The sequence below is a fragment of the Frieseomelitta varia genome, unplaced genomic scaffold, assembly GCF_011392965.1.
Source record: "Frieseomelitta varia isolate USP_RPSP 00005682 unplaced genomic scaffold, Fvar_1.2 scaffold_749, whole genome shotgun sequence".
Classification (NCBI taxonomy): Eukaryota; Metazoa; Arthropoda; class Insecta; order Hymenoptera; family Apidae; genus Frieseomelitta; species Frieseomelitta varia.
In genome coordinates, this window is record NW_025110533.1 from 34,144 (window position 1) to 48,476 (window position 14,333).

A 14,333-nucleotide genomic window follows, 5' to 3' on the forward strand; every position below is an offset into this window, starting at 1 on the left:
AAGAGAAGAGAAGAGAAGAGAAGAGAAGAGAAGAGAAGAGAAGAGAAGAGAAGAGAAGAGAAGAGAAGAGAAGAGAAGAGAAGAGAAGAGAAGAGAAGAGAAGAGACGAGACGAGAAGAGGAGGGGGAGGGCAGAGACGACCAATGGCGAAGGTGAAAAAGAAAGGCGTAGGAGGCCGAAGGAAGTCTCCTCGGGAGAAGACAGGTTCAAGGAACTCCACGAATTATAGAAAATACGAGGCCCTGCTGAACGGTTAATTTCTGCTACCCCTTGGCTAGTATCTCGTGGAATTATTGAAAGTGTTCGCGGATGAAACTTTTATCCGATTCGCCTCTTTCTGCACGGGCGGTACCAACGCTCCTCCGTAGGTAGAAGCTACTTTGCCAAACTGGTCGTTGTTGTTACATTTCTTTTTCTTCGTTCTTTAATGTCTTGGGTCTGGAAGCTGCGTCTCTAAGTCAATCAAACGGCGATAGATTGCCATTTTCATTTTGCCAGCGAAGATGATACGTATTCAGCTTGCTTGAATTCAGATGGCAAGTCTTTGGTTTTACTTGTTTGTTCGCGGTTCTTTAAAAGAGCATCGAGGATTGTTGGTTTCATATAAATTTGTTTAATCAGTGAGGTATGACGTATTTTATTTCATGAGCTCTGCACAACTCTTCACTTCATACTGCCTTATTCTTTCGTTCGAAGGAAAGTATGTTTCCGCTTGCTGCTAAATTTCATCAAATGTCTTCCCAACGTTTCAATGGTACAACAAATGACATTTCCAATTAATCGAACATAACAGTTCACCCTTCTTTTCTTTCATTAAGCCACCACCAAACAGCATCATTCCTATTGAATTAATATTTCCATCCTCGTCTTTCCACCCTGTCGGAAATCATCCCCTGAGAAAGGAAAGAATGAAGTAGAAAAATCTAAACTATAAAGAGGACCAAGAACCAGAAGAAATTCATCAAAAACATCCAGCACGTCGCAGCGAAGTTTCAAGCATCGTGACGACGCGCGACGTGTGGAAAAATGGCGGCGGCTCGCGTTCCAAGCTGTCAGAATGTCCCGCGGAGGGATCAGGCTTGCGGCACGAGCTACGTAACGCAATTAACCAGCGAGCAATTAATAACCGGCCGTTATAGATGCTGGCAGGAATCGTTCGATCGCATGGGATCGCGGGTACCGGTTCGTACGTGCGAGCAATATCGCTTCTACCCCCACTGTGTTCCCCCGTGCTCCACGGTTCCCCACCAAAGTGTCTTGGCTATCGTATCCCCCACTATGATAGCCTCACCCTCGCTCCGTTTCTCCCGCGTGTGTATATGCGCGTGCGTGCGTGCGCGCGCGCGCGCGCGCGTGTGTGTGTGTGTGTGCAGCTAAAACGCAGGAAAGGGAACGTAATAGCCTCGCATGATACACCGCCATTAATCCGTGTATATACCCTTCCATACTTTGGAGGAATAGACACCTCGTACGCCTCGGTTTCATAGCCGGTTCATCAGCCGGATATCTCTCCCCGCTCGGCTCTTCTTCGCCTCTTCCTGTCTTTTCCTCTCACTCGCGATGATTTAATTTCGCCCCGTTCCCCTCCCCCTCCTCCTCATTCTTCCGAAACTTTCGATTCGCAGCGTCGGTCTCAGTTATTTTATTCTTGGCGGGGTTGTTTCTCGTACTTTTCCAAGAGATTTTGATACACTTCGAGCGTGAAAAAAAGAAAAAAAAAAAAAAAAAGAAAACAGCGAGAAACGAACGAAATTTGAAGACTTCTAGAGGGTTCGATGCAGTTGTTAGCTCGTGACAAGACTACGTCAGTAAACAAAGGGAGAGAGAGAAATATCTGTCCATAGCGTTAATTGATGTACATTGATTATTTGGCGAGAGAAGAGTAATGATAATTCCTTCAGAATTTTTGGCAGAGTGACTTCACTGATTATTCGTTTCGATAAAGGCAACTTCCCAAGTGGGAAGTCAACTTGAAAACTCACCTGGAGGAACATTTCGCCATCGAGATGATGATGGTCGTACGCAGCAAACGCGGCCAACTCTCTCGCTCGGTAGTGCGAATCGTGGTGCGAATTTTCTTCCTTGTCTTTGTGCATCACCACTGCAACAGAGAAAAGTTCAACGTTTTTTTTTTTTTTTTTTTTTTTCCCCGGTTAGTTCGTTTTCCCAGTCGAGTTTTCAATTCGTCTGAATCAAGAAAATTCGCGGAAGTTCGCAGAACGAGAAATTCAAAGTAAAGGGACTGTGGAGGAACATTTCACATTCGACAGGATTCGCGTTTAATGGAACGATCTGGTTCTCGTATGCTTTGCAATTATAGCGTGCATGTTAAGCAGAGGAGGGCACGGCAGGTGTGACGGGCAACAGATCGACGGCTTATTATAGGGCTTAAAAGGAAGTGTCGCTCACATCCTGTCACGTATTGCCGGATCTTCTCCGCGACCGTTCTCCATTAATCTCCTTCCGTCGTTTAATACTTTCGGCCGTTCGGATCACTCGTTTCCCTTTTCTCTTTTCCATTCGATTCGATCGACGACGGGGATTACACAGGCCCCCGATAACAACGATTCTTCGAAACGTCGTCCGTTTCTTTCACGCGAAAGGATTCGACGTGAGAAGATAGAGAATGTGTCCACTCTTTCTCTTCTTGTTTTTTCGTTAAAGTTTCCTTTCTTTTTCGCTTGCACCTTGAATAGGAACGAGGAAGTGAACAGATTGAAGTAAAACGAATCACTCGAAATAAAGACGGTTTAGGAATTTTTTGTGGATGAATCAGGACGAGGTTAGTCATGCACTGTGACAACAATTGAATTACTGGTGGCGGAGCGTGGAGCATATAGAATAAACGAATAAACTGTAATTCTGGGAAATGGAATCGTGTTTTACAAGAACAATGAATAGACAGAGGTAGACGATAAGACGATAAGGTGGAAAATGTCTGATTATATACATTGCAGAAACTTTGTAAAGTCAAAGTAATCTGCGCAGACTTCCATTACTTGACCATTACTTCTAGAAGAAATTTTTTACTTCTATCCGTCATTGCAAGTCGAACTCTGATTAAACAAAACTCGAGTTACCTTGATTACTATTAATAACGAATATATTACATGAGGAAACATTTTTCTTCGTCAACAATACAATCACAATTTCAATACCTCAAAGTACCAATATCATAAAACATTCCTGCCTACGCGAGAAAGGCATTATTTCTTTCGAGATCGTAAATCCCGAACGCTGAACTTTTGAAGCGTGCAATTCTTCTTCACTGTAACACCGTATGCAAAACAAAATCCTATGGGAGGCCGAGGAAAAAACAACACAAAAACCAGATCCTCTGCGTGGACAGTGGACACTCGCAGAGAGAAAGTGAAATACTGCAGGAGGATAGTAACGCACTAAGTATGCAAGTACGATGAAAACTGGCCTGAAGGGTCGCGTGGCGTACGCGTGCTTCATGCGAAGAGCATTGCGTGCACCTTTTTATGAACGACCATCGGCCAAGTCGCGCATCTTTCATGCACGCATCGATACCCTTCGACGCTAAATGCTTCCACGGAGGAGGTTGTTCACTTTCGAAACGCATCGGCGGACTCGTATCGTCATCCTCTCTCTCTCTCTTTCTTTCTCTCTCTCTCGAACCGACGCGGCGGTGCTCGCAGGTGGTCTTGTTCTTATTCGTGCACGATCAGCGACGACGAACGACGCACGACGAGCGGCGATACGACGATGGTGCTTTCACTTCACCTCGGCCTGGAACTCCTGAAATATCGTATTTTACCCGGTCGCGATCGGTTTCTTCGTGTAAATGATACGAAAATCGTGTGTCGACCTCGTGGGGCCCACCACGTTACCCGTGCACGCCGTGCGACAGGTTTCACTTCCACGTTTCGAACGCCCCGGCGAATTGTTTTCTCGGCGCTCCGACGACAGCGAGACTTCATTCGCGGATAAAGCGTAGATAAAACGTGAATAAGATAGAATCCGACTGGAAAACTGACTTGTTCTCTGTCATTTTCTACTTTAAGATTTAAACTACACGGCTTGTTTGTTAGATTTCATTGGAATTTTAAAGACACTTGCCGCGTGCTTATATTTAGTAAGAAATTATAACTAACCTCGCGGCAATTTTATTTCGAGTTCTCCTTTCAACAGGTTTGAGTTACCACGAAGGATGTACGCTTTTCGTATATTTTCGGGGAATTATAAAATTTAAAATTATTAATATGTAAATCAAGCTACTGGAACTAATCAGTCACTAATCAGTCAATAAATGGAACTTCGTGTCTTTCATTTGAAAGGAAGGAGATGTTCCAACTCTACAAAGAGTCGTCGCGATCGTTGAATTCGATCACTTGCCATTCGATTCACCGTGAAATCGATGGATCGTTGGGCGCAAGTAGTCGGGCGCACGGTCGTTTGACGCGTGCAGGAATCCCGACGGAAACGCGGACAGTCATCGATCGGGGGAAGCATTAGCCACGGTCATTAGCCGGTGTAGATGGATTGAAAGAGCATTGAAAATCGAATTGTCGTTAGGGTAAATAATGCGGGTGCGCAGCGTCGTATCCTGCGGTACGCCGTTATTCCGTCGGTCGTCCGAAATGGGATCCTGTCCCGGATGGTCGCGTGGCAGAAACGCGCGGCCGCTTCACGACATTGCGTGCCACTATTTACGAGTGAACAACCTCCGTGTTGCTCGTCCTTCCTGCACGCGCGTCGTTCCTTCTCTCGAACGGTCCCTTTTCGACAATTCGCCGCTTATCTTCTTCCCCGTTTCCTCGCCGGGGCAACCTGTTACTGCTCCTCTTCCTCGCTCCCCCTCATTTTCTCATCTGTGGATTTTTATTCTTGGAAAGTTGGAAACTTGACGACAAAAGTCACTTTGTCAAAGGATAGAGTTTGTATCGAAGAGATGAAAGAACGAGAAGTGGGTGGGGGGAGAGAGGGAATTCCACATTACGTATAAACGTCTTGAAACACATTGTGTACCATACTTGGCGCGTCTAACCTGCTCTCAGGACCTGCACATTTTTGGAACAATAGGGAAACTTTGCACAATGCATATATATATGCACTTCTTCGATTCACACTGATAAAATATTTTTAAATATTACTATACATTTTATATAGTAATATTTAAGAATCTATTTATTATGTATTTTCACTATTATTTACTTTATATTTATAGTAACACATTGAGGACGATGTGTTATTAAACATATAGATTGTATTTCCTCGCATATTTTGAATTATTTAATATATGATTGAAAGGATTCAAGAGAATGTATGGCATTTAACAAGTGTATTATTTTATTAATAATTAGAATGTAAATAAAACGAAAATGCCTTTAGTGACGTTTCTTAGTGTGGTATGTTAGGAAACAATTTCCCTACTTTTTTGAATTTTTATACATTTGCGTAGCCCGTCCGTAATGTGTTAAAATTTCAAGAAGAAAATTAGTAGTATTGTCAGCCATCGGTTTCAATTTCGAAATTTGAGAGCGTAAAAAATATTATAACACAATTGTACAAACGACAATACATCAGAGCCGAGCAATTCACTAAATTCGATTCACTGATCGTTTGACAGTTGTTTGCAACAAAGGAGAATGCACCTACTCGCATGGAAAGACCCCGGAGTGTTTGCGCGTGTGTGAGCGTGTGTACGCCACCGGAAGAAAGATGTCGCGTACGTCACGGAAACGCAACGAAAGAAACGCGAAATGAAGAAAAGTGCCGGCAGATTAGGATCAATCCGTGGAACAACGGGAGAGATGGATGCACGGCGCGATGAGTCCGTGAGATCGGTGTGTTAATAATTGCGCTTGTTGGCGCAAGGTCGGCCTCGCGAGGAGGCCGACGGACCGGACCGGAAGTCGACGGAATAAAAAGCGACGAGAGGCCAATCGGAATGCGCGAGCATCGAGCGATGGCGTACCCGCGGAGGCTCTCCATCGACGCGTGGATCTTCCTCGTGTGTGCAACGCTTCGAAACACGCGTGAAACACGATCTTACACACGAGGGAGCGAAAGTTTACTCGTCATGCTTGTTTGCCGAACGATTTAGGCTACGTTTCGAGCCCGACACGCTCCACCGAGGTAGAGAGGCGACGGGGATTGAATTAGTCAAGCTGTGTTGACTATCGGGTGTGGACATGTCCATCACTCACTCGCCGTTTAATTTTCTCTGATACGGAACGTGTCTAGAGAAAATTAACGCGGTAGAATTCTGTTAAATTTGCTCGTCCGCGCTGATTCTATCCGACACGGAATACCGTGGTTGAGTCTACTTGACCGATAAAGAAGGTTCGACTCGACAAAAGTCGTCGCGTGGAATGACAATTAAAGCGACATGCATTGAATTGATTAAACTGTTGACTATCGGGTGTGGGCATGTCCATCATCCACTTATCGTCTAATTTTCTCTAACAGAGAAATTGTTCAGAGAACGTAATAGAATTCTGCTTGTACGGACGAAATTTTAGTTTAGTGTCCCCGTGCTGGATGAATCTACTTGTCTCGGCTGCATTCTGTCGGACTCGCGCTGACCAGATCTACTTACCACTCGAACGTAGTTCGTACAACGTTATCGAGAAATTACTGCAAAATTGCTACAAAACAGCGTGGACGAGATAATATTCGAAACGAACAAACATTTACAATTAACAAACGTGTAAACTGTGTGAGCTTCCTTCTGATTAGCTCGTTTCGCGTCTTATTTAGACATGATCAGAGTTTAAATAACATTTCGAGCAGACGAGATACTGCTGTTCCCTCGCTAGGATGACGGTGCGTTTCACGCAGGCCGACTCGTCCCGGCTAAGTGAATGGTTAAGCAAGCGATTATCTTCTTGAGCGTATAATCGATCGATGATTAATGGGATCGGCGGTTGTCGGATGCGGTTCCAATTAGGAAGCGTCCCCGATGATCAAAGCGTCGATACGCGTGCCACCGCTTGATTGTTTCAGTCCACGAGGCTCGTGCGATCCGATGGGCGTGCCGTTGATCATTTTTTTTAATTTTGTCCGTCACTTTCGCCAAATCGAGCCTCCTTCTCGCTTTATCATTCGTCAAGATCATTCTGTTTGGCAATTTAACGGGGAGAATTGATGAAGGAAGGAAGCTTCAGATAATACATTCTGTTCTATGAGGATAGTTTGATCGATTCAATTTTCTTTTTTCCTTTTGTTCCAATTGATAATCATCCGATTAATTTGTACCCAATTGTAAGAAGAATCAGTTGTGCGAGTTAGACATATAAGGAAACACTATTTTAAAATTTTCGTTTACGCGAATCTCAGAAGACGAGGACTGTGTCTGCTTTCGAAGTGCAGACATACTTTTACAGTTAGTAACCAGACTGCAGATTTCTATGCATTTATGCGAAATTCCAAGACACGTAAATGCGCAGACTTCGCTTAATATGCAGAATTATATAAAATCCAAAGCAGGTTAATTCATTGTAATTCTATTCAAGTTCTATTTCTTCAGTTGCGGTTATAAAAATATAAATTCACATGGAAATTCAGTAACAGTACATCTTGAAAAAATTTACAAAGAATAATTTGCAATATTATTTCCAATAACACACACATATAAAAAAAAAGGAGCGAATGTGAATGAAAAATTATGCTTATTTGTGAAAATAACAATCCTCATCGACTTGTTAATTCGAAACTTCTTTCAATCCCTGCGTATTAAAATTCCAGTCCCTCCAATTAAATCTCATTGGAAATAATCCGGAAATTCCACCTTGCAAATTATGCTTATTTATGAAAATAATCTTATTCCAGGACCTCTTCCGGTCTTAGAGAAAAAAAGAAATTTCCCTCAACGTCTGCGTTCGATCCCCCCGTTCATTTCTGTTTCATTGGAAACCACCCTAAAATTCCCTCCTCCCCTACTAATCATCAATAATTCACGAACATTTTAATTTCTGTCCAGAAACCAGGTGATTGATCATTCGATGCTCGGCCTCGAGATCTGTGAGCTTCGACAGAGCAGCGGAAACGAATCGGACGCCAACGAGGGGAAGAGGTAGGACAGAATCGTCGCCATCACCGTCGCGCGAGATTCCGGGGAGGACGAATATGAAAGATTAGGCGCGAGACACGCACGCTAATACACACGTGCGAAGCGAACTCGGCTGATTGCGACGCGGAAACGAATGGCCGGTCGCGCGATAAGAGAACCAAGTGGTTTTCATCGAGCGGCTGCCGCGAGAGAAAGTCTTTTTCGATCGTTTTTTGGAAAAAACCGGACGATCCTTGCCGTTTTTAACCCCCCGGGGAGGGAGGGAGGAACCTCGCAATCCCCTTATCCCGGCCAATTATCGCGTATTCTTCCTCCCCACGCGAACCAATTACCTCCGCGGCCAGCGTTCCGTAGTGTCGTGACCTTTCGCTGCCGCCGTTCCTCCGCCATGCTTCTCGGCCATTATTTATCTCGGCCGCGGATCTATAGGCTCCTCGAACGTTTTAATTGCCCGTTCTAAAGTCCGTGAAATCTGTTTCGCTCGCGGGCCCGTCCAACGCCCGGCACGGCTCGCGCTCCGCCACAGTCGTCGAAAAGCGAAGCAAGTTTCGTTCCAAAGTTTTAGAGTTCAGGGCAAAGGAAAGGAATACCTTCGGCATCGAAGGAGACTTGGATACTGTGGTTGCACGACCAGCTATCTGCAGTGGCGTGTAAAAAGTCTCTTTTTCTTCCTTTGGTCGTTTGTTTTAACTTGTTAAAACGTTGGGGAACGTTGTATCGCAAGCAGAGATAGAGGTATAATAATTCGTGATAATGAAGAGGTGATTAATTAACTATGGAATTATTAGTTTGATCGGACTTTGTTGCTTGTGAAATTTACTAATTTTGCGGACTTGCTACGTTCTATAAGTATTTTGAAATTTTTTATTGAACTGAACTGTGATACTGTTCGACGACAGTATTTCTTTGGAAATTTTCTTCTTCATCGAATTGCACTATGGAAGGGAGAACTTACTTATTTCTTCCCTTCTGCTCCTTCTCGTACTCTAATGTGAAAGATGAAACTATCAGAGACAATGGCGAACAAATAAAGTCATCAGTAAACAATTCTTCCAGAAACCATCGCGTCAATCTCACACGCGTAATACCCTCTCACGCTTAATTTCCTCGAGACTCGAGTATCCCTCGAGTATCGAATTATTTCATTCGAGCACGATCACGAACACTGGTCTCGATCGACGCTTGATCAATCACGGCCACAGCGCGATAATTAATAAGACGACGACGAGTGTTTGGAAAGAAGGGCGTCAGAGATTTCTGGCAGGCGATTGCGCGTGCGTACGAAGCGAGGTGGGTCTTTGACGCGGTTCACGCGAACCATCGCCGGCTACCGGTTCGAGGAAATAATTAGGCCGCGATTCCGATTCTTTCGCGTCCGGCGCGCGTTACCAGAGCGGAAATCGCGGCGCGGACGAAAGGGAGGCGATTTCGCGTAAAAGAAGAAAAAGGGAGAAAAGAATATAACGAAAGAAAGGAGCAGCGAACTTTCCGCCGTCGCCGAGAAGCGGATAAATTGGAAGGAAACGAAGTTAATTCGCGGTCTACCTCTGTCGGACGGATATAATAGCCGTGAAGAGAGATTATTAACCGGTCGTGTAACGAGCGATCGCGTACGTACGCTCGCGTTGTTGATCGCTGATTTATAAAAGCAACGACCAATTATCCCGGCCGCCTTTGTGCGCCTGTCCCCTTTCTCAAATCCTGGAAACCACACGAATCCATCTTTTTCCCCTGATCGTGAATTGCGAGCGTTGTATTCTGCGTCTCTCTTTGTCCAACGATCGCTTGGGATTTTGTTTTTAACTCTGCGGAGCTTGCGGTCGGTCCGGTGGCATGGGAAGTCTTTTGATAGATTTCCTCCAACATTGTGCAACTCTTTTCGAGAAAGAGCATCGTCCTTCTTCTTTGCCAAGATATCAGTCCAAAATATGGACATTAGGGTCGAGCAGCAGAGATTCAAGAAATTCTAACGTTTCGTTGTCGAACTTTGACATTCAAAGGTTAACAAATTAGTGTTAAGAGGGCTGGGGTTTCTCAACGTTTCAATTTTCAGATAATGTAGAAACATCTTTGAAAAGAAGAAAATAAAACGAACTCACGAACTGTTCACGCTCAGAGGACTTTATGTCTCTGTCTTGCACAATGTTACGACAGTTTGAAATATCGAGAATCTCGTCGAGTCTACATTTTGAATTTTCAGCACAATCGCGCACAGTGAAACGTCAATGAAACCATCCGAGAATGCTTCGTACGAAACGATCAGGATAAAATATTCGTGAGAAGTTGCTTCGTTCGGGTGTTTGGAATACTTTCCTGAAACGACTGTGTTTCAATTCGATGCATTAGCGGCCGGTGTGTTCAACCCCCGAATGGCGGAGAGGGCGCGGCGTGAACGAAATCGAGAGGCGAAGAGCGAAGCGAAAAGAAATTGCGTTCGCGGCGGGGTTACGTTCGGCGCCGTACACACAATACACGATCTTGATATCGTTGGCACAGGGCAGAGCCAGACGCCGGCAGTTTTTATCGAGGCGACGAGCACAAGCAGCAGCAGCACAGCCGAGGAAGAGAGTAGTTTTGCAAGCGCTCTTTAGTGCTCGACGCCACGAATACACGGCGGCTCGCGACCGGCCCCTGGTCGCCTCTCTCTCTCTCTTTCTCTCTCTTTCTCTCTGTGTACAGTGACCGTATAAAGTAATCCGTCAGACAGAAGTGGGGTGATAATGCATGAGTGCGGTTGCCCCGCCCTATCCCTGTAACCGCGATAAAATCTCTCATTACGCAACGAAACGGACCCTCTGCCCGGCTAGACTGTTATCCTTAGACAGGAACTCTAATAAACCATACGTATGTGGAAATTTATATTTTCATTTCGGGACTCGACGTGTCTCAGCGGCGGCCAACCCCTTTTGCAAAAGGGGCCGATACGCTCCAGCTTGTCTTCTCAACGTCTCTTGCACGAACCGTCGAATATTCGAGCACGTAACGAACAGATTTTCGTCATATTTCGCGAGCGCTGCTCGCGAAATATTTAATAAAGTTTATAGAACACGTACGTTGTGCGCGTGAAATTTTCTAAGGGGTTCCGAAACGTTTTAACACGTTTGTCGAATTTCCGGACACTTTGAATTACGAATATTGAAAGTGCAATATTGATATATCGAAGTAGATAGAAGATCGCCATGACAAATGGTTCGATTGTATCTATTGTTTAAACAAACAATATGAATTTGCATGTAAATTGATATATTCGTGGCACAAATTTGCAGAAACCATCCATTTACACAACAGTTTACATTTATAACAATAAAGCTCACGAATTCTTAATATCTCGAAAATAGTGTAGCACAAACGCGTTTTTTACATTTCAGTTACGTCAATGAAACCCACAGTCTCAATAAAAACACAAATTTAGACGTAAATTTACAATTCGCTTGTCATTATTATCTGTTAAGCAACTGCTTTTGTAATAACGAGATTTCCGAAGACGAAGTGGCACAGACTCGATCTCGAATGCTTCACGTGGCATTGAGCAAGAGTTTCACAAAGCGCAGCTTTGTCGGCGAACAGCCACTCAATCTCGAACGTTTCGCAAAGGATTTCGATCGAAGGATTGTATGGAAAGAGCGTGACGATCGGAAGAGATCACACATAACGTTCTGGACTGATGACAAAGCCGATTGACATTCGTCGTGGCAACCAGCAACCAGGACCACGTTGCTTGCAATTGCGAATGATTGCACCTCGCGGGAGGAAACACGCATAGCATGCGCCTGTGTCATAAACGCGACTAACGTGCCATTTTGTATCTATTGTTAATTAGCTCGCTAACAGCGAATTATTCGCGAATCGTGAATCGCGATCTCTCCTCTCTCCTCTCTCCTTCTCTCTTCCTTGTCGCCGTCGTTTTTCTTCTTCCGATCAAGAATTTTCTGTTTTATCGCGCGGACGCGTTGATTCGTTAATTAATTTCGTCCTGTACTCTGGATTACGAGTTACATTCAAAAGATTGAAGCTCTGTTCAGAAAGTTTCTTTACGCACGAAATTGGGATTTACTGGAGAAGACTTGGAATCTTTGTTTGGGAAGTTATTACGCGGATTACATGGTCACGTGATGCAAGAATTTGGAGAATTTAAAGTCTCGCGGAAGGGAACCTTCGTGAGAATCTTATCAGATCAGCAAACTAAATTTCAACGTTGTTTTCAATATCGTTACGCCTCCAAGTACCCAAATTTGAATTATTTGAAAACGAGAGAACCATTTCACAAGAAGTTAAGAGACTAAAATTTCAGTGTCAAAGTGACAGAGTCACAGGGAAACAACGTTTAATGCCGATGGACTCGTTTCAAAGTGACTTCACCCGCAATCTCGTAGCGGAAACGCAGTGCACATAAACGTGACCATCTATCATCATCGTCGACGTGGTCTTCATTGGTTATCGCTCTGACCTACAATCCACCGCTGTTTCTTTTTTTTTCTTCTCCTTTTTTTTTTTACATGCTTTCGACTTCGCGTTCGTCGACTGTATCTATAGTTTCTCATCGCTGTGTCGTGGCATTCTCTCGCAGCGTTTCAAGAACGTCACCGAGTTAAAATCGAGAAACGTTCTTACCTTGCAACTTCTCCTTTTTTTTTCTCAACGGTGACAGTTTTCCGAACTTTTCAGACTCTGGCGGTATTAACGGCGAAACGCCAAAGAGGTGGATGTAGGCCAGGCGAGTGTAGGAGCACGAAAACGATAGAGAGGGCCGATAAATAACGCGGTGTCAGGATGTTTTAAAAATATTTTAAAGCCAGCGGGCTGGCTGCTAAAACCCTCGCTGGAGTTCGCTGGATTTTATGGTAATTCGAGCGACGCGAATTACTTTGTAAAAAACTGATTATGCCTGAGAACGCGATCAATCTACCGAGATAGGGTCTCCTCTCTGAATAGCTCGTTAAACGAGGAATATTTAACCGCCGATGACTTGACTTGAAAGTTGCAAGCGTGTGTACAACGTTCGCTTATTAATCCACTGAATAATTTCGCTGTTTCGAGATCTTCGTAATTTTCTCAGGGATACGTAGCGAATGCTCGAGCGAAATGTTCGTTCTTCGGGATTTGCCCCGACGATCGTAATTAAACCGCCAAGACCAACTATAAAAAATGTACAAGCGCTTATTATGTAATTTTCACTTGTATTATACTCGCAAAAATCTGATTGTGTATAATAAATGTTCGTAATCCGAGGAAAATGTTCCATTTAATATGATTGGACAATATTTTATTCTATACATTCTTAATCAATTTTCTACAGCTACCAATTATAGAACCCAATTAACATCTCACAGTTTCATTTTCGAAAATAGTTCGTCGACCGAAAGATCCCCCCCCCCCCAACCTAACCAATTCCCACGTATTAAACTGAAACGAATACTTGCAGTTAACAAATCTTTCTCTAATATTCCGCCTCCTTCTCCCTTACGACTAAGCAGAATATTCCGGCTGCAAATTGACAAATTACGGCTGGTCGATCCGTCGCGTTCTATAACGCTGCGAGCCATCTATTGCCGCAATATCAACCTCGCGGAAAAGATTCTAATTGGAGCAGAAGAATTACTATCTCCGATCTAAAGCCTACAACGATCATCAACTACCCTGTGCGCTAGCACACCGGGCCCCTCTTCGAGATCGCGATCTCGATGCTGCGAGACAGGCGGAGACTCGGGGAACGAAGGCAAGACGAAAATTCGAGGGAGGCGCACGCAGGCGAACAACAACGAGGCCACGGGGCTCGAAAGGCAAATCACATTATAATTAGCGCGTACAGCTGTAGATACGAGGGCAAATTGTATTAATGCATTCCGTCGTCTCTATCTAAGCGGCTATAGCACGGTGTCCAGCGGCGGAGGGCCAGCTGTCGGTGGCCAGGCATATACTGCCCCGCGACACGACATCGTCATTTATCACCGTGGCTGGCTCTGTGGCTGGCTGGTTCGTGTGCCTTTTCTACATTACCTAATGAGTTTCATAACCGAATTAAATTTTTCGGCCCGTCCGGGTAAACAGGGCTTGGGCGTCGTTAGGCCTGGCCGCCTAACGCCATTAAAAACCTCGCGGATCTGAAGATTAATCTGTGCTTCCATTAGCCATTAGCTGTGTCTCCCCTGTGTCGAGAACATCACTCGCTCCCCACTCTCGCGTGTCTTCGCCTTTTTCGTAGATTTGTCGCAGATTTTCGTTCGCTGTTTCTGACATATTCTGCGACATTCTGAATATGAATTCTCTAAATTCATATTTCCGCTCATCGTCGCGA

General features: G+C 44.5%; 1 protein-coding gene across 1 annotated transcript in view; it reads right to left on the reverse strand.

Annotated features, from left to right (window-relative positions):
* Nucleotides 1–14,333, reverse strand: part of LOC122535629 (aryl hydrocarbon receptor protein 1) — a 163,124-nt gene that overhangs the window by 33,911 nt on the left and 114,880 nt on the right. Inside the window, exon 3 of the mRNA XM_043667331.1 lies at nt 1,983–2,101. Within this exon, the coding sequence (XP_043523266.1) occupies nt 1,983–2,101 (119 nt within the window). The remainder of the gene's footprint in view (nt 1–1,982; nt 2,102–14,333) is intronic.